A 24,001-nucleotide genomic window follows, 5' to 3' on the forward strand; every position below is an offset into this window, starting at 1 on the left:
TCGGATTCTTTGTGACCCCACGGACTATATAGTCCATGGAATTCTCCAGGCCAGAATACTGGAATAGGTAGCCATTCCCTTCTCCAGGGGATCTTCCCAACCCAGGGATCGAACCCATTGCAGGTGGATTCTTTACCAGCTGAGCCACCAGGGAAGCCCAATATCCTCAAAGGACAACTTCAAATAAGAAATTTTTCTTGTTAACTTCTTAAGACCAGGAGTTGGGCACTGATGGCTACAAATTGCCATGGTTTCCTTTCTTTAAATTAGGAATAAGGATTCCTTTTTTCTTTCAAGATCCAGTGAACCAAACGGGGGGAAATTAAAACCACAAATTAAAAAAAAAAAAGATATTTAATTTACTTTAATTTTCAGAACTAAATAAATTTGCTGCATATATCAATTTAGAAAGTTAACTTAGGAAAAGGCAAAACAAAACCATCTTTAATTTCTTTCTTTTTTTCCAGGCAGTTAAAGGGGAAAAAGGGAAGGGAAGGAAAGGGAGAGGAAGGGAAAGGAAAAGTAGCAGAACAGACAGAGATGCATGGAGACAGCCATGAGTGCAGCAATCAAGAGGGATGTCACCAGGAAAGGACAAAGTCAGCGAAAGACAGTGAAGGAGACATGGAAGTCAGAGAGGCTGACAAAAGGACAAATATGTGCTGCAAGGCTTCAGGCTGAACTGCGACACACATAAAAGGCCCACTACAGAAAAAGACATTTGGTATAGAGTGACAGGGGCTTCCCAGGTGGCACTAGAGGTAAAGAAGCCAATTGCCAATGCAGAAAACATAAGAGAAATGGGATCGATCCCCGGGTCGGGAAGATCCCCCTAGAGGAGGGCACAGCAACCCACTCCAGTATTCTTGCCTGGAGAATTCCATGGACAGAGGAGCCTGGCGGGCTACAGTCATAGGGTTGCAGAGACGGACACGACTGAAACCAAGACGGACACAACTGAAGCGACTTGGCACGCATGCATAGGGTGACAGAGAATGACGTAAACACAACAATTTTTCTCTTAGAATATAAGTGGCCTTTAATGACTTTACTGTTAATTATTGGCTTTTTCTAGATATAAGTAATTACTACTTGGTCCCATCAGCTAAGGAATATAAAATACAAAACACCAAGCACAGCTTACATCCTTACCATTTACTACTAGTACTTACATCAATATCTCCATTTGAGGTTTTAAAGAATTATGGCTAACTTTTTGGTGAGGTGATGGTACCTGCAGTTATGATTTTTAAGTCTTTATTTTTAGATGGGATGCTGAAACACTTAGGTAGAATGATGTGCTATCTGGGATTTGTTTCAAAATAACCTTGAATAGGGATAGGGAGGCAAAAAGTGGGTGGGGGTATAGACTTGCTGTGAGTCAACTAATTGCTTAAGTTGCTGCTGCTGCTGAGTCGCATCAGCCGTGACCGACTCCGTGCGACCCCACAGACGGCAGCCCACCAGGCTCCCCCGTCCCTGGGATTCTCCAGGCGAGAACACTGGAGTGGGTGAAGATGATGACGGGGGTTCGTTATCTATTTTCTCTACTCTTACAGTGGTTGGGTTTTGCATAATAAAGTTTAAAGATCTTATTTTCAAGTATAATTAATTTAAGAAAATTAAGGGGGCTTCCCTGGTGGCTCAGCAGTAAAAAAAAAAAAATCTACCTGCCAATGCAGAAGACAAGAGTTGGATCTCTGATTCGGGAAGATCCCACATGCCGCAGAGCAACTAAACCCATGCACCACAACTACTGGGCCTGTCTTCCAGAGCCCAGGAGCCACAAACACTGAAGCCCGCATGCCCTAGAGCCTGTGCTCTGCGACAAGAGAAGCCACCGCAATGAGAAACCCGGGCACCCCAGCTAGAGAGCAGCCGCCGCTCGCCGCAGCCAGGGAAAAGTCTGCGAAGCAACAAAGACTCAGCACAGCCAAAAGCGAAATTAATTAATAAAATTATTTTTTAGAAAAAAGAAAACTAAAGGATTAGGTTAAATTGGGTTAAGTTAGTCAGACCACTAAAACAATCTACTGTGTAAAATTAAATCTTTTAGATGAAAATAAGATTTGGTAGTAGTCAAGTTGAAGAAACAAACATAACAAACCTAGAGCAAGTGTAAGAAATTTAATATACACTTCTGAGAAGAAACAATCTTGTACTTAAGACTTCTGAAATTCTTGACTTGACTGAATCTGACAGAGATCTTTTCATAAAATGTGAATTTATCAATGTATGCTCCTTAGGCAAATTTTAAGGCTGGCAGGCTCATCCAAACCACTCATTTCACTGTGGGCAAGGCCTAGGAAGGGCTAAGTGACTCATCAAAACTTTATTTTTTCAGAGTAAAAGTAGTACCAGAACCAAAAACTATAAAATATGAGGATGTACAAGAAGAAACCAATCATCCATAATTCCATCTATAATTATAACTCCTGTTAAATTTTGGGGTTTCCTAACAGCTTTTTTTTAACTCTTAGGTTTGACTCACCCTGCCCCCACATCTATTAACATGTTAAATACAAAAATCTGTATATATTTTCCCCAATATAACTCTAAACATCTTTTCACATTGGCTCAGTCGGTAAAGAATCTGTGCAATGCAGGAGACCTGGGTTTGATTCCTGGGTCACGAAGATCCCCTGGAGAAGGAGATGGCAATCCACCCCAGTATTCTTGCCTGGAAAATCCTATGGACAGCGAAGCCTGGCAGGCTACAGTCCACGGGGTCACAAGAGTTGGACACAACTTAGGGACTAAACCACCAGCACCAATTGTTATTTTTAATGGTTGTTTAATATTTCATGGAATAGATACAGTTCACTAATTCATTCTCCTATAATATTGCAGTCATATTATTTCAAACTCTTCATTACTATAACTAAAGCTGCCATGAACATCTTTATACATAAAATGTCATTACGGTTAGGCATAACCATAAAATTCGTATTTGAGTTTTTTTAATAAGTAAAACTTCCTAATAGAAGCATTTGTGACCTTTTGAAAATTTGTTAAGGGGCAAAACAAAGTCAGAGTCTACATTTTCTCTATGGAGCTAGCTCATAAACAGTAAAAATTACAAAATGAAGAGGACAGCCAAAAACCATTTTCAAGATTATTTTGGGCAAAACAATGCTTACATTGGTAGAGGCAAAAAAAAATTTTTTTTAACCAAAGCTATACCCTACCTGTTGAAAAGCTTTTTCTGCTTGACGCTCAGCATCAATAACTTGTCTCTCAAGCTGTTGCATCTGAAATGTGAGAAAAGACATTAAAAAATAGAAAAATTCGTATTTCCCTTTTGGAATTCTTTAAGAACACTTAAAGTACTTCAGTGGATATTAATTACATAGAATTTAGCACATTAAAGGTTCTTTCAGGGCATATGTAAAAACTGATCAAACAAAATACCAAAATTTTGATACTATTTGCAATATGTACTACATGAGTATTAATCAGTATAATTTTCTTCATTGGACTATATGTTAGAAATTACTGGTAATCATATTTTAAGAACAGTTAAAATCTAAGATAATAGTAAGACCTCAAATGTCATATTGCTTTGCTGATCAAAAAGTCCCAATGATGGGGGGAGGGATAAATTAGGAATTTGGGCTGGTGGCTCAGACGGTAAAGAATATGCCTGCAATGTGAGAGACCCAGGTTGGATCCCTGGGTTGGGAAAGTCATCTGGAGAAGGAATTGGCAACCCACGCCAGTATTTTTGCCTAGAGAATTCCATGGACAGAGGAGCCTGGCCGGCTATAGTCCATGGGGTCACAAAAAGTTGGACATGAGTGATCAACTAACATATATACATTACTATACATAAAACAGATAACCAACAAAGACATACTATATAGTACTGGGACTATACTCAATATTTTGTAATAACCTATATAGGAAAATAGTCTGAAAAAGAATATACATGTACATACATATATATGTAAACTGACGGGATGTCCCTGGTGGTCCAGAGGCTAAGACTCTGCACTCCCAAAATGCAAGGAGCTCAGGTTCAATCGCTGCTTGGGGAACTAGATCCCACATGCTGCAACTAAGACATAGTACAGCCAAATAAATAGATTTTTTGTTAAAAAACCTGAATCACTTGGCTGTATACTTGAAACTAACAACACTATAAATCAACTATACTTCAACAAAAAACAAATAATAAAAAAATTTATAAAGAACAAAAAAGGAAAAAGATGCACTGAAATGGGCTTAATATAGGGGAAAAAAGCCCCAGTGATATCAGAAAGTGGTGCATTTTCATAAGCTTCACAGGTGGTATGTATAAGTCACAACTGAGTAGCTTTAATTCTTAAAGATTGTGATAGAAAGAATATAGAAGATACTCTGATAAAATATACACGTCCACAAAAGCATACAGCACAGAGGTTGAAAAAACATTTTTTTAAAGTTCTGTGGCTAATAAAATGTTTGAAGATTTCAGAGGATGGGAAATTAAAAAAACTTTGGAGATTTTAAGTAAAATACTAAACTGAATATAAGTAAAAAAGCAAAAGTCTTAAAAAGGATCTAATACAAATTAACATAATACACGATGATGTAAAACTAAATTTTGAATTATTCTTTTCTGAGTGTTGAAGTCTGGTCGACACTGGAGCCATCTGTGGCTCCACCTATGCTCACTGCCACTTTTATTGCTGGCTGACATTCTCAGATGCCCTGAACTTCTAGAGCATCTCAAACTCACAGCATCCTGGGTGTGATACCACGGCACCCATGGCTGATACAACAGATCACCCCCTTCTCAAAACCACGGAGGAGAGGCCTCCTGCAGCAGGAAGCAAGGCTGCCAGCTCTGGACCACATGGGTGACAGGAATCCCAACTGAGGCGTGTATTGTTCTCAATGCCTGAAAGATGGTTTCCATTATGAACATATAATTTTTTAAAGCTGTACTGGTTGGGAGCATTTGCTGCATTCTGGTATCTATGTTTGGGCAAATTACCAGTCAACACAGGTAAAACTCAAGACCATGATGAGCACCATCACTTCGCCCACCTAACAGAAAAGATCTCTTAAACATTTCAGAAGTGCAGCACATGGAACTTAGTAAAAGTATCTGTATTTTCTGTATCATCCATGAAAACCCGATGGCGTCACTGGGTACTCAAAGAATCGTATACCAAACACTGTGACAAAGCAGAGCACCATAATACTAAAAACAATGGTCTAAGATAAAAAATGACACGTGGACACAGATGAGGAAAATGTACAAATATGTCTCTGGAAAGCACAGCAACAGCCACAACTGGTTCTTTCTTGCACATCCCACCATATTTGCTGTCACTGAAAACTCAAGAGTATATTCAGTTTACTAAGGATGTATCTCAGCCCTTCTGTCTGGGCCACACTGTGACATCTGGTAACCTTGATTTCATGACAGTAGAAGGAGGAGCTGCTTTAACTATGGAGGCTATGAAAAGAATTACAGACTTCTGAATAAGTCTGCATGCATGCGTGCTAAGTCACTCAGACGTGTCTGACTCTGCGACCCTGTGCACTGTAGCCCACCAGGCTCCTCTGTCCATGGGATTCTCCAGGCAAGAATACTGGAATGAGTTGCCATTTCCTTCTCCAGGGAAATAAGCCCGAAAAATATGCAAATCAAAGTGTGATTTGGAACTTATCAGAAGATAGGCAGCTTAGCAGTCTGCCTGAAATATGCAGGAGTTCCTGCAGAAAGTAGAGGATTCCAAAGGAAGAATTCTATTTAACACAAAACCAACTACACATCTTATTCAAGAGACAGTGTCTCATAACCCTGAGCAAGTAGTAGAAGGCTGCTGTTCAGATACAGCTATTACTTTTAATGGACTGACTCCCGAAAATATGATAGTAATGACATATGGTGTGTACCAGCCCAGAGCATTTGGACATTATTTTAGCAACACACTGATTTTCTTGTCTCCAGATGATTCAGAAAATCACAGAGGACTGGGGAATAATAGAACTGTGCTGTCCAAGAGCACTTGAAATGTGGTTAGTCCAAATTGAAATGTGGTAGAACTGTAAAATACACACTTCATTCAATAACACAGTATTTGAAAACCTATTACAAAAAGAATAAAAATCTCAGCAATTGTTCATATTGACTCACATTGAAATAATATTTTAATGTCACATTAAATAAAATATAATATTAAAGTTAATTTAATCTATTTCTTTTTCATATTATTAATGTTATTAGAAATTTTTAAATTACATATATTTCTCACTTTATATTTCTATTGGATAATAAAAGTGTAAAACATTCCATTGTCACCATATATGGCAATTTAACTGTCTGTCCACATAGCAGTATTTTTTTAAGGTAGTTTATTGCAAGGATCTAGATTCTGGAAGAATTTTCAAATATTTGGATACATAAATAAGTATTTCCCAAGTGCATTCTCTGGACCTCAAATCACCTTTAATTTTTGTGAAGATATTTCCAGGTGGCACTAGTGGTAAAGAATCCACCTTCCAGTACAGGAGACGCAAGAAATGCAGGTTTGATCCCTGAGTCAGGAAGATTCCCTGGAGAAGGAAATAGCAACCCACTCCAGTATTCATGCCTAGATAATCTCATGGACAGAAAAGCCTGGTGGGCTACAGTCTGTGAGGTCGCAAACAGTTGGACATGACTGAGCACATCAACATAGCACACTTCATGTTTAATAAACAAGCACTGTTGTCTAAAAGCATTTTATTGAGTCTGTTATAGACTATCATATTACATAAAGAAGTTGGACAAGCAATGTATCTCCTGTCTAGGACAGTCCTTAAACAAAAAAATTAACTGACATGCACACACTGACATCACATTCTTTCACTACTGACAATATGCTGACAACTGTCATTTCTACAACGCAACGACACTGTGTTTTCAGAGGAATTTCTACACTTGTGCAGCCTTACCCTCAATTTTGAACATTTTTGAGATTTCCAGGGAAAACAGGAAAATCCACAAATGGATTGCTGCTTTGTAAACTTTGGCTAGTGAAAATAAATGACTGATATACCTATGAGAATGGCTGAAATCCAGAGCACCGACAATACCAAGTGCTAGCAGGAATGTGGAAGAACAGGAACTCTCATTCACTGCGTGCTTTCTTATAAAATTAAACATACTCTTATCATACTATCCAGCAAGTGTGCTCCTCGGTATTTACCCAAAGGAGTTGAAAACTTACGTTCACATAAAAACTTTCACACAGATATTTATAGCAGTTTTACTCATAATTGCCAAAACTTGGAAGCCATCAAGATTTCCTTCAATAGATGACTGGATAGATAAACTGTGGTATAACCAGACAAAAAAATATTATTTACTGCTAAAAGGAAATGAGCTATCATGTAAAACATATTATTAAGTGAAAGAAGCCAAACTGAAAAGGCCACATAAAGTATGATTCCAACTACATAACATTCTGGAAAACTATGGAGACAATAGAAGGATCAGTGGTTGTGAGGGTGGGGCCAGGGGAGAGCGTGGAGAGGGATGAATAAGCAGAGCACAGAAGCTTTTTAGGACAGTGAAAGTACTCTGCTAGAGAGGGAAATGGCCACCCACCCCACTATTCTTGCCTGCAGAATTTCATGGACAGAGGCTACAGGCCATGGGGTCACAAAAAGTCAGACATGACTGAGTGACTAACACCACTACACTAAATACTCTGTATGATACCATAATGATACACACGTCACTATACACTGTCGAAACCCACGGAATGGACAACACCAAGAGTGAAACTATGAACTCTGGGTGATGATAATGTGTCAATGTAGGTGGAACAATTCGTAACATGTACCACTCTGGTGAGGAATGTTAATAATGGGGATGGCTAACTGGAGAACAGTGTGGAGATTCCTTTAAAAACTGGAAAATAGAACTGCCATACAACCCAGCAATCCCACTGCTGGGCACACACACTGAGGAAACCAGAATTGAAAGAGATGTGTATCCCCATGTTCATTGCAGCACTGTTTACAATAGGTAAGACCCGGAAGCAACCTAGATGTCCATCAGCAGATGAATGGATAAGAACGTTGTGGTACATACACACAATGGAGTATTACTCAGCTATTAAAAAGAACCCAATTGAGTCAGTTCTAATGAGGTGGATGAAACTGGAACCTATTATACAGAGTGAAGTAAGTCAGGAAGAAAAACACCAATATAGTATAGTAATGCATATATATGGAATTTAGAAAGATGATAACGATGACCCTATATGCAAGACAGCAAAAGAGACACAGATGTAAAGAACAGACTTTTCAACTCTGTGGGAAAAGGCGAGGGTGGGATGATTTGAGAGAATAGCAGTGAAACATGTATATTACCATATGTGAAATAGATGACCAGTCCAAGTTTGATGCATGAAGCAGGGCACTCAAAGCCGGTGCACTGGGACAACCCAGAGGGGTGGGATGGGGAGGGAGGTGGGAGGGGGGTTCAGGATGGGGGCTCATGTACACCCAAGGCTGATTCACTTCAATGTGTGGCAAAAACCACCACAATATTGTAAAGTAATTAGCCTCCAATTAAAATAAATAAATTTTAAAAAAGAAAAAAATAATGAGGATGGCTATACATATGTGGGGGCAGAGAATACATGAAAAATTTGTATCTTCCACCCAATTTTTCTGTAAATCCTAAGCTGCTCTAAAAAGACAAAGTCTTAATAACAGTCATTTTTTAAAAAGACTGAATAATTTCTCTAGGGGGCCACTTTGAATGTTTGCCCCCTACCCCAGCAAATTCACATCTTGGATCCTAATGCCCAATGTGATGGTGATTAAACCTTGAGGGGGAGCCCCTCATGAACTGCGTTAGTGCTTTTATAATAGAGATTCTACAGAGCTCCCAGCCCCTTCTGCCAGGTAACAGTGCAAGAAGTCAGTGACCCAGAGGAGGGCCCTAACCTGACTATGCTGGAATCCTGGTATCAGACTTCCAGCCTCCAAAACTGGGAGAAATAAGATTTCTATTGTTTGTAAGCTACATAGTCTGTTGTTATTTTGTTATAGCAATCCCCACAGACTAAGACATAGAATTGGTTCTGAGAGTGAGGTGCTGCTTAACAAATATCTAAAAATGTGGAAGCAATTTTGGAACTGGGTAATAGATAGAGACTGGAAGAATTTCAAGGTGCATGGTAGAAAAAACCTACATGACCATGAACAGACCATTAAAGCAATTCTGGTGAGAGGTCAGAAGAACAGGAAAGCTATAGAGAAAGCCTCAATCTTCCTGGAGTGCATAGCTAAGGATTGTGAACAGATTGTTGATAGAAATGATGGCTGGTAAAGGCTCTTCTGATGAGATGTCAGGTGGACATGAGGAGCATATTACTGGAAACCAGAGGAAAAGTGAGACCAGAGCCTACAATAAGCATTGGAGCATACTGAACTTCTCCCCTAGAGCTGAATGCCCTGCACAACCCTGTAAAGACCTACAGGGGAAGTGAGTGTGGGGCTGGGAATAGTGGGTATTAATGGAAAACATGTGGCCTTTAGAGCCAACTAGTTCTCTGAAACCTTCACACTTATACCCGTGTGCCCAATGTGCAGCAGCTAAGCATTTACTTCCTGTTAAAAGACTGAATGTTCTTCTCCTATAAAGTTGAATAAATTACTTGGAGGGCTCTAGTCCAACAACTGTGGCATTTATGGGCTCATGGTGTAATAAGAAGTCTCAGACCCACTCATTCTAAAGCAAATATTGATAGTCAACCAGCACTGATTTTATACACAATTGTTGGTCAACTTTTCAGATATCCCATCCTTAAACATAAATGGACCACCAAAGATCATCAGACATTTGAGAAAAGCTTGCAACCTGAAAAAGAAAAATCAAACTGAAAAGTGGAAAATAATCTCAGAGGAAAGAAAAATAATTCAAGAAAGAGAACTTAAAAAGAATTAAAATTAGAGTTCAGGAACCAGGAATTTTCAAATACATTATTTCGTAGCCATGTCATAGACAGAAATTGTTATTCCAATTAGAAATATCAGGAAATTGGTGTTTCAAATGCCCCCAGCCAGTGACATGGATGGGATGTGAGCCTTCATGTTCAGAATCCCTAGCACTCTTTTAGTTGAACCACAGCTGCTTAGGTATTTATAAACTCCACCCACAGTGTATAGTTATACAGAACCAAATGTAAATCAGTCCCAGATACATGAAACCACAAAATCCTTGGCTGGGAAGCATCTGTCTTGATTTTTATCCCTTGTATTCTATTCTTTTGGCCTAGGAATCTTTTATTAGCAACTTAAAATCATTAACATTCATAATAGGAACAATTTTAAGCTGCATGGTCTCAAGAAACCTACTGCAGAAGGAAACACACCATTTAAAAAAAAACTGTCATCAAAAATAATATCCTCAGGATTTCCCTGGTGGTTCAGTGGCTAAGACTCTGCAACTCCCAATGCAAGGTGTCCAGGTTTGATCCCTGGTCAGGAAACTAGATCCCACGTGCCACAACTAAAGGTTCTGCATGCTGCACCAAGACCTGGTGCAGCCAAATAAATAAATAAAAATGTAAAAATAGCAATGAGCCTCAATCAATAGCCCCTAAATAAAGTTATTTAAAATAACTTTAAATCAGCCTGAAAATCTCATTATTATACGTACAATTTTCCTTGTGTGTTAGTTGCTCAGCCATGTCCAACTCTTTGTGACCCCACGGCTGTAGCCCACCAGGCTCCTCTGTCCATGGGATTTTCCAGGCAAGAATACTGGAGGGGGTTACCATTGCCTTCTCCAGGGAATCTTCCTGACCCCGGATAGAACCTGGGTCTTCCAAATTGCAGGCAGATTCTTTACTATCTGAGCCACCAGGGAATGTGCTGTGAAATATTAGGTGCAAAAGAATAACAGGACATGTGTGATTTAAATAGGATAACCGTGGTGTTGACTGGACTGTTATATGAAAGCGAACACAATGCTGTCCAGGGACTCCTGATTCCTAGACAAGAATCCTAGACCACCTCAGGGAAATCACATTGACAAGAGGAAGGTCAAGTGGCAGGAACTGCCAGGCAGCAATGCTGTATCAGATAAAGGCAGCATTAGGTTATATGAGCCATGCTGATGCCTAAAGGAAAAATTCTTCATTTGTTTCACCTTTTTTTTTTTTTCACTGAAAATCTAACTAATAGGAAATAACATTCACTTCAACTGAAAAAAAAAAACTTTCCCTTTCCCTCCTTGACTCTGAAAATGAACTAGTAATACTGTAAAGTAGAAAACTACTTAAATCTCAGCTTCCCTGAAGAGTTTATGTTTGGCATACTAGAGATATTTCCAACACCATTCCTTAAATTCCTCCAAAGACCTCTCCCACTTACAGCAGGATTTGCCCAAGATTTCAATAAGGACTTTTTCTTCACAAGCTTCAATATTCAAAGTTACTTGGAAATTGTAATGGAAACATAAATAGATGAAAAAAATAGTTTAAAAAGATCCCATGTATTCTCCTAATCCTAATCTCCAAAATATACAATGTATATAAAATTGAAATCCATCTTTAATTATAGGAACATTCTGAGATCCTCTCACACATTTTTCCTAAAAAAATTCAGAAAGATGTCTATCAATCTATAATTATACTATTTTAGTTTTTAAATAATAAAAGTTATTTTTATTATTATTTAAAATAATAAAATAAAATATTCTAAATAATAAAAAATAATTATAATTTTTAGGTCATCTCCTTGTACACTTAACCAGTGTGTCCAGTCAGAAAGATACAGGAAAATAATAGTGAGTTTCTTCTATATGCCAGGCACTCTTTAGCTGCATCACAAAAAAAAGTGTGAAAGATCTAAGGTTTTATGCCAACTCTGCTATTTGTTACCTGTGTGATATTGGGCCTACTGCTCAAAGACTCTGTCTTAATGTCAACATCTTTAGATTGTGGATAATAATAGTTACCTCATAGAGTTACTCTGGGGTTTAAACTAGCTAACGGTTGTAGTCAAGGCTTAGGATCCATAGTTGGCACCTAGTGTTAGCTGTCTATAATCAGTGCCAAGAAGAAAGAACTAAGAACCAGAACTGTAGCAGAAAAGAAAAATTGGCCAGAATTTCTGGCAAAGAGCTGAGGAATCAAATTAGTATTCTCTCAAGAATCTTCAGCTTTAGGCCTGCATCCATCTGGAGGAAGGTACAGAGAACTATTAGGAAGAATCCTTGGGGCAAACTGGTTCTAACACAAAACCAAAGATCACAGATGGGAACAGACTAGCCTCTGGAACGCGATATTTGACTCAAGTTGGGTTGGCATGCAGAAGCAATGCAACAGGGTTTGCCTTGAAAAATATGTAACATTATGTAAACTGTTATTACTACATACGTACAAACATCCTAACTTACACAGACATACGCTGCCAAGCAGAGATGGATTTATATATGTTGTGTGACTGAAAAGAAGACAACAGATGAGTCAGTAAGAATATCAGAGAAAGCAAGGAATGTGGTAATAAAACTAGGTTAGAGATGTCATATAGGGTGATGACTAAGCATTCAGGCTCTAAAAATGCTGCACTTGGTTGCTCAGTCGAGTCGGACTGTTTGCTATTCCATTGACTGTAGCCAGCCAGGCTCCTCTGTCCATGGGGATTCTTAGGCAAGAATTCTGGAGGGGGTTGCCATGCCTTCCTCCAGGGGATCTTCCCAACCCAGGATTTGAACCGGGGTCTCTGGCATTGCAGGTTTTACTGGGTGAGCTACCAGGAAAGCCCCCAAAACAAAATGCCTATTTACAAATATTGGCCAAATATTGGCTCCATCATTTACATTTTAGTGTGAACTCAGCCAAGGTAGATAACTTTTATGTGCCTTAGTTTCCTCTTGTGTAAATATGAATAATATTAATATCTACCTCATAGGCTGTTATAAGGATTAAAAAATTATAAAGTACTTAGAAGATTGCCTGGTACATGGTAAGCATCAGTTTCCTAATCTGTAAAATGGGAACCATAAAACTTATTACTTCATAGGTTGTTATAATAACTAAATAAATCATATCTGTACAGTGCTTAGTACATAATAAATCAGTATTTGGTGTTTTTATTTTAATACCAGTATTTGGTATTTTTATGGGTGGGTACCAAAAATAAATTTTAATCCAGAGAAAAAATTAGCGAAAAATACAGAAAATATCATGAAAAAGTGTTATTCCTATTTTGGTGTTGAATATATTTACTGGGAAGCCATGAGTAACTTGGCATGTTTATCCCCTTTCCCCTGTATAAAACACATATGAATCACTCCATCTCTGAGATCTGTCAAAGGATTTAAGACAAATAAAATTACAGAAGACACCAAAAAAAGGAAGAAGAAGAAAAAGAAACCACACCTAAAACAGCAATTCTGAAATAATATTCCTCTCAATCTTCATTCACTGACAAAGAAAAAAGAAAACTTAGTAACTAAATTAATGACCAAAAACTATTTACAATCTTACTTACAGAGAAAATTACACTTTTAAAATTGACAAAATGGGCACTCACAAAGAAATTTCCTATGACAAGCCTACTGAAGAACAAAACAAATGTTGGCATTAAGAATTTAAAGGTCAATTAATTGGAATCCAAATAAGCATAACTTTTTATATCTTCTTATAAAGAAAGTCCATAAAGAAACCAGGGGAGTACAACAGTCAAGGGAACCAAGAAAATTTTAAGTAGGAGGCTGTGGTCAACAGTGGGCCAGCTGTTGAAGGGCTGAGGTACCTGAAACACTTGGGAAGTGTCCAGTGAGGTTGAGCAGCAAGGTTATAATTAGCGATATTGCTGAAATCATTACATGGGGGACAATCATAGTACAACCTGGGAAATGATTTTTACAGAGAGAGGAGCAAAAGACAAAGCATGAGTCACTAACTCTGAGTTAGGATAAGCTTTCCCAACTTGGAGATAATCAAACTGGGATTTTTTTTCAAGTTAAAATTTTTATTTTAATAGGGACAAATAAAGTAAATTGATAGCGGGGATTCATTTCACAAAACCTATGAACAGGTCACCCTCTAGCCCAAAGTGAATAGAGTAACTTTAGTCTTTCCTTCTAAAAGCTGTTAGTGCACAAAATTTAAGAAGATACATATGAAAGTTTAAACTGAATGGTGTTTTACTGGATTTTATTACAATTCTTCTGTGCTAAGAGATTCTTGGTTAGCAATGCAAGTAAGATTTAACACGATTTTTAGAGATGTGATATGTGTACCAGTCTCCACTCTAAAAGGATTATGCAGGCTAGAGTTTAAGAAACCACCTGTAAATTCTCCTGGTCAGTTCTGAATGATCATTAACAAAATTTATATAGCCATCCAAATACTGCCAATACAAATATAATGTGAGTTACTTATATAATTTCAAAATTTCTAGTACCCACATTTACAGTTAAAAACAGGGAAATAATTTTACTATTTTCTATTTAATCTACTGTCCAAAATATTATCATTTCAACATGTAATCAATATAAAATTATTGCACAGGTATTTCATATTCTTTTTTCAAACTAAATCTTTGAAATCCAGTGTGTATTTTACATTTCCAGCACATATCAATTTGAACTAGTCTCATTTACAGTGTTCACTAACCGCTTGTGGCTTTGCCTGCCACATTGGACATTGCAGGGCTAGAATCCAAGCTCCCTGGAAATAGCAACATGCATTGTCTTATTCACAGATTTGTAACTGTAGCATTAAGAACAGTGTCTGGCACAAACACACTGCAATGAATATTTGTTGAATAAATAAGCAAATGAATTAATCTATTGGTTTTATACACATATATTAAGAAATCCTATGACAAATGAAAATTTTAATTACATGGTTAAAACTATTAAGAGAAGCACAGAATTATATTGCTTCAATTCTATAGTTTAGTAATATAATGTTTGTCAACACAAATTCTAAATAGGTATATACTTCCATATACAATGTCTCACTGTATTTTATCTTACACAGGAAATGAACAATAATCACTTTAAAGATAATTTTTCTAAACATTTAGTAGATCAAAATGCTATCACACCACACTAAAATCAAATAAATTATAGCTGTTCTTTCTAGCATGAATTAATTCTACATTCATCAAATACACACAATTATTACATAGTCCACCAGTATTTGCAAAGAAGTGTTTTTGTCTTAATGTCCAATCCATTCTAAAACTAGCAAAAGAATATGCCCAGTAGAGCATCAGGTCGCTGAAAAAAAATTAAATAATATTCATTATTTTTTAAATGTTTACCTCCTAACGTATTGAGATTACTTAATATAAATGAAATGGGTCCCAAAGAACGGATGTTTTACTAACAAAGGTGAGGGAGAAAAGCTTACCTTCTCTGCTAAGAGCTCTCGTATCTTGCTTGCTTGAACTCTAAATTTCATGAGCTGGGACTCCAGGGCTACACAACGTTCTTTCCAATCTACTGGCCCTTCTGTCTCAGAAAGCTCTGCCATAATTTTTCTAGGAAAGAAAGCATTCAAACAGCGTACTATCAATTAGCATCCAGGATAATTCCTTAAATCATCCAATGCACACATTCTAGCCACCATCTAATGATATCTAAATGCAAGTTTTGAATCCTAAGATAAATTCCAGAACCTGGTGACTGCTCATGGAAAGAACTTAGGAGAGACGAGGCCAGGAAAGGAGGCCCAACTGGGTTATTTAAACTTTCTGTGTAACTTAACCTTTCCATGTCTCAGCAATCTAGAAAAAAGGGCGAATCCAGCAATAACGAACCATTCTTCTCACAGACAGGTAAGGCACAAATTAAATCCTGCTGTTCTGACATCGCTTGGACACTGTAATAGTATCACACAGCGTACTGTCATTATTTTAGCTCTGCTCAGCAGGTAAGATTTTTAAAAATCTGTCAGTTCACAATTTTACCACATTAAATTTACAAAATTATTAGTTTTGCTTCCATTGGTAGCATCGTACGTGCGTGGGCTAAGTCACTTCAGTTGTGTCTGACTCTTTGTGACTCCATGGACTATGGCCTGGCAGGCTCCTCTGTCCATGGGATTCTCCAGGCAAGAATACTGGAGTGGGTTGCCATTCCCTTCTCCAGGGGATCTTCCCTACCCAAGGACCGAACCAGCATCTCTTATGTCTCCTGCATAAAAATAACCTAAAGAAACTTCATATCAGTGTTTCAGTTATGACTTAGATTTGCATTATAATTATTACTTACCACTACCATAAAGTTGTCCAGGTCCAGGTTATCTTTCAAAACAAAAACACTTTGGCACAATTAACTGGGTAAAGTATTATGACCCTGTACAAGTTTAGATAATTTTTATTTGGTGTAAGAAGAGAAAACATATACATATGAAATTTGGAACCACCTACATTAAATAGATCTGGAGTCAGGGTATTCCATGATAGTAACCTTTTTTTGGAGGAGGTTAATCCCATGGAGAATCACAGTAAGGGGGAAGCCAAGAAGCAGGGGCACAGATTTTGAAATTCTAAAGTGCAAAAAACTATTGCTCGATTTTGGAAACACAATTGTTTCTAGTTCTGGTGTTGAAAATGTAGTTTTAAATGTTACTATTTCATCAAGTCATTTTCATAAATGGCTTTATAATGTATTTCTGAATTGCCCTTGTTATGAACTGACAAAATGTGCATTAGGAATGGCTCTTCTGGAGACGTCAAGCCCTAGTCATGGACTATGTGTGTGTGTGACGTCGCTTCAGTCATGGACTATACACGACAGCAAAACTCAGAATCCCAGGACAGAACTGCAGTTGAAGCATATTATTCTGTTCTTTTGTTTTTCAAAAACATGTCTGCTTCACACATTAACCAAGTTGATTTTCCCAATATTTCGTGCAATATAACCCCTTCTTAAACCTATAACAGTTTTTTAAACCTGCAAATGATTGTTTTCCTAGCATAAATACTGTTTTGTGCTTAGATTAGCTTTCATATTAATACTTATATTACCACTCAATAATTCAGAAGTAAATATAAGCAAAGTTGTTCTACAAAGGCTACAACTTCATTAAGAGTCCCCTGGTCATCTCAAAGCCTTCAGATGCTACTAAATTCTAGCCATAATGTAAGGGAATCTTCCTGTAGAGCAAGTGACCGTTCTCCTCATTTCCTCATTTTTTCTAAAAGCCCCATCCCATTGTTTTATGAGTTTTCCCTAAGGATATTAACCATGTTAATGACCTTTTTCATTATTCATAATAGCATTTACTATCAATGCACACAAACTCTTTCTCAATTCTACTGCTACTTCATTTCTTTTCTCATTAGCTTTAGACTGGACAAAGAAGAAAATGCAGATGAAATCTTAAATCTTAAATCTCCTAAGCAGACCTGAAATGAAATGCTTAAGTCTTGAACCATTCTTATCACTGCACAGAAATATAGGGAAGCTTCTATGTCTTAAGTAACAAGAAGAGTATTTCATACTGATAAATTTTTGCTATACACGTAAAATAACCTTTTTAGTTCCACTATAAAATTTCTACAGCTTTAAAAATAACAAACATTTTTCAACAAGTGAAAATCAGTGTAATGAACCATATGAACAGAATAAAAGACAAAAACCATCTGATCATTTCAACAGACACAGAGAAAAGCACTTGACAAAACTCAACATTATTGTATGATTAAAAACATTCAACAAACTATTAATAGCAATATAAGTTAACTTCCTCACCCTGATATACAAGTATCCACAAAAGCCCACAGCTAACATCACACTTAACTGTAAATGAATGATCCGCGTAAGATCAGAAACAACATAAGGGTGTTTGCTTTCGTCACTTCTAATGTTTCGTACTGGCCAGTACAAGAAAATAAATTAGGAAACACACAGATTGGAAAGGAAAAACTAAAACTATCTCTATTTTAAGATGCCATGGTCTTATATACAGAAACTTCCAAGTAATCCATTAAAAAAAGAAAGAAAGAAAAAAGCTATTAGAACTAGTTGAGACCAGAAAAGTTTCAGGAAACCAGATCACTATATGAAAATTAACTGTTTTCCTATACACTTGCAAGGAAAACTCCAGAAATGAAATCAAGACTATATTCCACTTACACCAACATCAGAAAGAATTAAATACTTAGGAGTAAATTTAACAAAAGAAGTACAAGATTTGTACTCTCAAAACTAAAAAACATCATTGAAAGAAATTAAAGAAGACCTAAAGAAATGGAAGACTTTGTATGAATGGCAATACCTGCAAATGGATATACACATTTGATACAATATCTATCAAAATTTTAACTACATTTTTTGCAGAAACTGATAAGCTGATCCTGTAATGCATACAAAAATTTAGAATACTCAAAACAATCTTAAAGACTCACACAATTTCAAAAATTACTGCGAAGCTATAGTAATTAAGACTGTGTGGTACTAGCATAAAGATAGATACATAGATGGATAGCTAGATCAACAGAATAAAATTATGAGTACAGAAATAAAGAAATAAGGATGGGGACAAGAATAGGTGAAGGGGATCAAGTGGCACAAACCTCTTATATTAGCTATATAACAAATAAGGGCTTCCCCTGTAGCTTAGCTGGTAAAGAATCCGCCTGCAATGTGGGAGACCCTGGTTTGATTCCTGGGTCGGGAAGATCCGCTGGAGAAGGGATAGGCTACCCACCCAGTGGGGTGCAGATGACACCACCCTGATGGCAGAAAATGAAGAACTAAAGAGCCTCTTGATGAAAGTGAAAGAGGAGAGTGAAAAAGTTGGCTTAAAGTTCAACATTCAGAAAACTAAGATCATGTCATCCGGTCCCATCGCTTCATGGCAAATAGATGGGGAAACAGTGGAAACAGTGGCAGACTTTATTTTGGGGGGGGCTCCAAAATCACTGCAGATGGTAACTGCAGCCATGAAATTAAGACACTTACTCCTTGGAAGGAAAGTTATGACCAACCTGCTGCTGCTGCTGCTAAGTCTAGACAGCATATTGAAAAGCAGAGACATTACTTTTCCAACAAAGTTCCATCTAGTCAAAGGCTATGGTTTTTCCAGTAGTCATGTATGGATGTGAGAGTTGGACTATAAAGAAAGCTGAGCGCCGAAGAATTGATGCTTTTGAGCTGTGGTGTTGGAGAAGACTCTTGAGAGTCCCTTGGACTGCAAGGAGATCCAATCAGTCCATCCAAAAGGAGATCAATCCTAAGTGTTCATTGGAAGGACTGATGTTGAAGCTGACACTCCAATACTTTGGCCACCTGACGCAAAGAGCTGACTCATTTGAAAAGACCCTGATACTGGGAAAGATTGAAAGCGGGAGAAGGGGATGACAGAGGATGAGATGGTTGGATGCTATCACCGACTCAATGGACATGAGTCTTGGTAAACTCCGGGAGTTGGTGATGGACAGGGAGGCCTGGTGTGCTGCAATCCATGGGGTCGCAATGAGTCGGAAATGACTGAACAACTGAACTGAACCAACTGAACCCACCCCAGTATTATTGGGCTTCCCTGGTGGCTCAGCTAGTAAAGAATCCACCTGCAATGTGGCAGACCTGTGTTTGATCTCTGGGTTGGGAAGATCCCCTGGAGAAAGGAACAGCTACCCACTCTAGTATTCGGGCCTGGAGAATTCCATGGACTGTATAGCCCATGGGGACACGACTGAGCAACTTTCACCTTACCAAATAAGTCATAGGGAGGTAATATACAGCATAAGGAATATGGTCAATGTACTAACTTTGTATGGGAATAGGTGGTTGTTAGACTTATGAGGATCATTTCATAACGTATGCAAACAAGAAATCATTATGTAGTATACCAAAATTAACATAATAATGTATATCAACTCTATTTCAATTATAAAATATATCTATAACAACCATACTTCCAAATAAGATCACATTCTGAGATACTGCGGGTTAGGACGGCAACATTTCTTTTTTGAGGGGAAGGGAGCAATTCAATCCATTTTTAAAAATACACAAATAAAAAACCCTCATGTAGAGTGAACTGATTTTTGACAAGGTGGAATGAAAAGTTCTTTTTAAATAAATGGTACTAGGCAATTGGACATCCACATGCAAAAGGATAAATTTGGTTCCCCACCTCATATCATACACAAAAATTAACCCCAAATGGATAAAAGACCTAGATGTAAGAGCTAAGGCTCTAAACTTGTAGTAGAAAAAATAGTCGTTAAGTCTTTGTGATCTTGAATAGACAATAGTTTCCTAATATAACATTTAAAGCATAAGTAATCAAAAAAAATAGATAAATTTAACCTAAAATTAAATATTTTTGTGCTTCAAAGGACACCATCAAGAAAGTGAGGGTTTCCCTAATGGTCCAGTGGTTAAGAATCCACTGTGCAATGCAGGGGACACGGGTTTGATCCTTGGTGGCATCCTGGTCATGCCACAAGGCAACTAAGCCCGTGAGCTGCAACTAGTGAGCTCAAGCCTGGAGCCTGGGTCTGCAACAAGAAACCACGGCAATGAGAAGCCCCTGCAACGAGATTGTAGCCCCCACTTGCTGCAATTAGAGAAAGACTGCAAGCAGCAAAGACGACTCAGAGAAGCCAAAAATAAATAAAAACATAATTTTTTACTAAAGAAAAAGAAAGTGAAAAGATAACCCAGATAATGGGAAGAAATATTTACTAATCACATTAGCTATAAAGGACTTGTATCCAGAAAATAGAAAGGACTCTTACAACTCAACAATAAAAAGCATAATTAAAAAGTAGCAAAGTATCTAAAGAGATATTTTTTAAAGAAGATATTCAAATTAAGAATAAGCACATAAAAAGATACTCAACACCATAAATATGAATATAAGGGAAAAAGGAAATCAAAATCACAATGACATCACACTGTATACCAAATAGAACAGTTATAATAAAAAAGACATGTAATAACATGTGTCAGTAAGGATGCAGAGAAACTGGAACTCCTATATACTGCTGTTGAGAATGTAAAAATAGTACAACTGCTTTGGAAAATAACAGTTCCTCAAAAGTTTTAACATAAAGTCACTATATGACTCAGTAATTCCAATGTTAAGTATATACTCAAGAGAACTGAATACAGAAGTCCACAAATGTTAATAGCAACATTACTCAAACAGTCAGAAAGTAGAAACAAACCAAGTGTCTACCATCAGATGAATGGATAAACAAAATGTGGTATATCCACACAATGGAATCTTACTCAGCCACAGAAGAAGGAATAAAGCACTAATACATGCTACAAGAATGGATGAACCTTAAAAACATGACCTTAAGTGCCAAGTGAAAGAAGCCAGACACAAAAAATGACATATTGTATGATTCTATTCATATAATAGGCAAATCTCAAGACACAGAATATTAGCTTAGCAGTCGCCAAGGGCTATGAAGAGAGAGCAATGGTGATCAACTAGTAATGGGTTGGGAGCTTCTTTGTGGAGTGATGAAAATATTGTAGAATCACACCGTGCTGTTGATTGCATGACCTTGTGAATACACCAAAAACCACTGCACTGTACACTTTAAAAAAGTAACTTTTATGGTTTGTGAATTACACCTCAATTATAAAGAGTATATATTTACAAATGAATAAACAAAAAGTAAGTGGATGTATATTAATAAATCTATTGTTTGTGGTTACCTCTGCCAAGAATTCCACCATTAACTCAATCCAGAGTTAATTGTTAATCTCAAATATGACAAGTATCAGACATACATTTCACCAAGAGTACTGTGCTATGAAACTGACACATCAAATAAATTCTGTTAAACACATCTATTCATTTCTTTAGTTATGTAATTACATACTTTTACAGTGAAGTAGCAAAATGTTAGGAATATTATTGGTATTTAATATCTGCATTCCTTATTAATAGGGTCATTATTTTAAAAATTCAAAACTACAGATTGGTTGGCTTATGGCCTATAGTTGGCTAATGGTCCTGAGATCTAGACACCTGATTTCCTCATTTCATCCTGTAATTTCAGTTAATATAAAGTAACTGCCGTGTTAATGCGCCAGCTTTCCTAAAGATTCTAATTTTGAACAACAGTCACCATCTTTTCCCATTACTACTGATTTTATAGAATCTAACAATATTCATAGCTTTGAGAGCCATAGAAAGAAAGAAACAAGAAAGTGAAATTGCTCAGTTGTGTCCAACTCTTTGCGACCCCATGGACTGTAGCCCACCAGGCTCCCCCATCAATGAATTTTTTAGGCAAGAGTACTGGAGTGGGTTGCCATTTCCTTCTCCAGGGAATCTTCCCGACCCGGGGATCGAACGCGGGTCTCCCGCATTGCAGGCGGACGCTTTACCGTCTGAGGCACCACGGGAATCCCCTTGAGCGCCACAACTACCTGCTAAATAAATATCATTTTTAGATTTCGAATTTAAAAGTAATCTATCTTCACAGCAGCGGACAGGAAAAAGTCTTTGTTTTCCAAATACCCCCAATGACTTTTGGAAACATTTACTGACACAAAATGAACTGTTTACAGTTGTGGAATGAATGCTCTTTTCTCTAAATCTTTGACTTCCTGTTTCTCTTACAAATCCCTAGAGGGAAAGAAAAAGAAAAGAAAGAATTCATCTACTTAGGCTTACCCTGATGAAGCTCAGGGTACCCACTCATATCCTTTAATTCTCTCCTCTTACGGGACAGATGAACTTGGCCAGGTAAGTGTGTGTGTCTGTGTGTATTGGTAGTGCTGCGGGAGCGGTGGAGGAAGGGGGCGGGGGGAGCCATTCCTAAAGCAGAAAAGATGTCTTTCTTAACCGCACTGAGGCTTGCCTTGTTTAAGGAACCTCCCGACCACCAGGCAGCCAGCACCACTTGGGCAAAGCCGGCCCTTTGGTAGCACTGCTCAGAACCCGTGCTCCTCACTCCATAGCTCCTTGGGGATACACACAGATGCGTGGTCGAGGCTTGCGACTGGCATTTTAACAAAGAAAGCAGTGACCTGTAGGTAACATAGCACTAAGGCTTTCCCAGCGTAAATGTTTCAACTTCTCTTTCCGCGGCGTTTCGCACGTCAAAAATCTATGGCTGAAACGTCCCATCTTTTAAAAAGTTGGGGAAAAACTTCAGAGACAGTGCAGTTTCAAACGGCAGGTTACCTAAGGGCATTCTGACATTTTGGCAACTCAAGGTTTAGAAAAAGGTTCTTTAAAGTTTTGAGAAGTTTCACCCCCGTGGTTGCAGTGGGGCTCCCAAGAAGCTGAGGCCGAGTCGCAGCATCTCTAACTGCGTGGGCCACTCGGCAGCGGACGCGCCGCAACCCCGTGCGCCTCCTGACCAACCGCGATGCGCCACAAACCTGGGCCCAACGTTTTCAAACAAATGTCACGGGAGACCAGGGGGCGAGGAGCCGCCGACCACCGCTCCCACACGAGAGCCCAGTTCTGGAGGCAGCAAGGGAATCAACGCGGAGTGCGGGGGCTGCGGCGGGGGGCGCGGAGTTGAGTCCGGTACCAGCTTGCTCCATCCCCTGGGTCCCGGCACGCCGGATGCGCCCGCCGCCCCCATCCTCCTTGCGACGTGCCCACCGGGGACTGCGCGCTGTAAAGAGGGCGGGGACCCCCAGGCATCCCCGGGCACCGGAATCTCTGGGGTCGCCTTTCGGCTCCCGGCCTGTCTCATGAGCCTACCTCTGCGCGGGTCCTGGCAACACCGCCCGTAATCCCGGCCACGTCTTGTGCGGGGTTCCTGGGGTTCTCAGCGTAAAACCTTCTTACACCATACTCCGAGCAGGCGGGAGAGAGGGGCGGGATGCCGCCTCCTTCAGGGACTGGCGGCCGTGTAAACCAATCAGGTGCCTCAGACGGCCTATGACGTCACTAGGAGGTGTGTCCAGGGCTTTGACCCCTCCCTGTCCCTAATCCCAGGAGAGAGTTCTGTCCAGGAGTTTCTATCCCTGGCCTTTGCCACACTCAGAGCTCAGAGTCTGTTGTAGGGCTCACCTCTTTTCCATTCGCTCTGCCCTGACTCAGCT

At 38.6% G+C, this 24,001-nt stretch overlaps 2 protein-coding genes across 2 annotated transcripts in view; one reads left to right on the plus strand and one right to left on the minus strand.

The window, feature by feature from the left end:
* The window catches only part of PLEKHH2 (pleckstrin homology, MyTH4 and FERM domain containing H2), a 95,314-nt gene extending 71,555 nt beyond the window's left edge, over nt 1–23,759 (minus strand). The window contains exons 1-3 of the mRNA XM_061155512.1: nt 23,658–23,759; nt 15,369–15,498; nt 3,189–3,251 (exon numbers count right to left, since the gene is read on the minus strand). Of these exons, the coding sequence (XP_061011495.1) occupies nt 3,189–3,251; nt 15,369–15,491 (186 nt within the window). The 5' untranslated portion in view covers nt 15,492–15,498; nt 23,658–23,759. The remainder of the gene's footprint in view (nt 1–3,188; nt 3,252–15,368; nt 15,499–23,657) is intronic.
* Nucleotides 4,920–6,006, plus strand: C1GALT1C1L (C1GALT1 specific chaperone 1 like; the record flags this gene model as incomplete). Its single annotated transcript, XM_061154043.1, is given in 7 exon segments — nt 4,920–5,125; nt 5,127–5,203; nt 5,206–5,333; nt 5,335–5,490; nt 5,621–5,674; nt 5,676–5,716; nt 5,718–6,006. Coding segments are annotated over 7 exon segments (951 nt in total), but the record flags the coding sequence as incomplete, so codon positions are not given.
* Nucleotides 23,760–24,001: the final 242 nt, after the last annotated feature.

The sequence above is a fragment of the Dama dama genome, chromosome 11 (genome assembly GCF_033118175.1).
Source record: "Dama dama isolate Ldn47 chromosome 11, ASM3311817v1, whole genome shotgun sequence".
In the NCBI taxonomy this organism is placed as follows: Eukaryota; Metazoa; Chordata; class Mammalia; order Artiodactyla; family Cervidae; genus Dama; species Dama dama.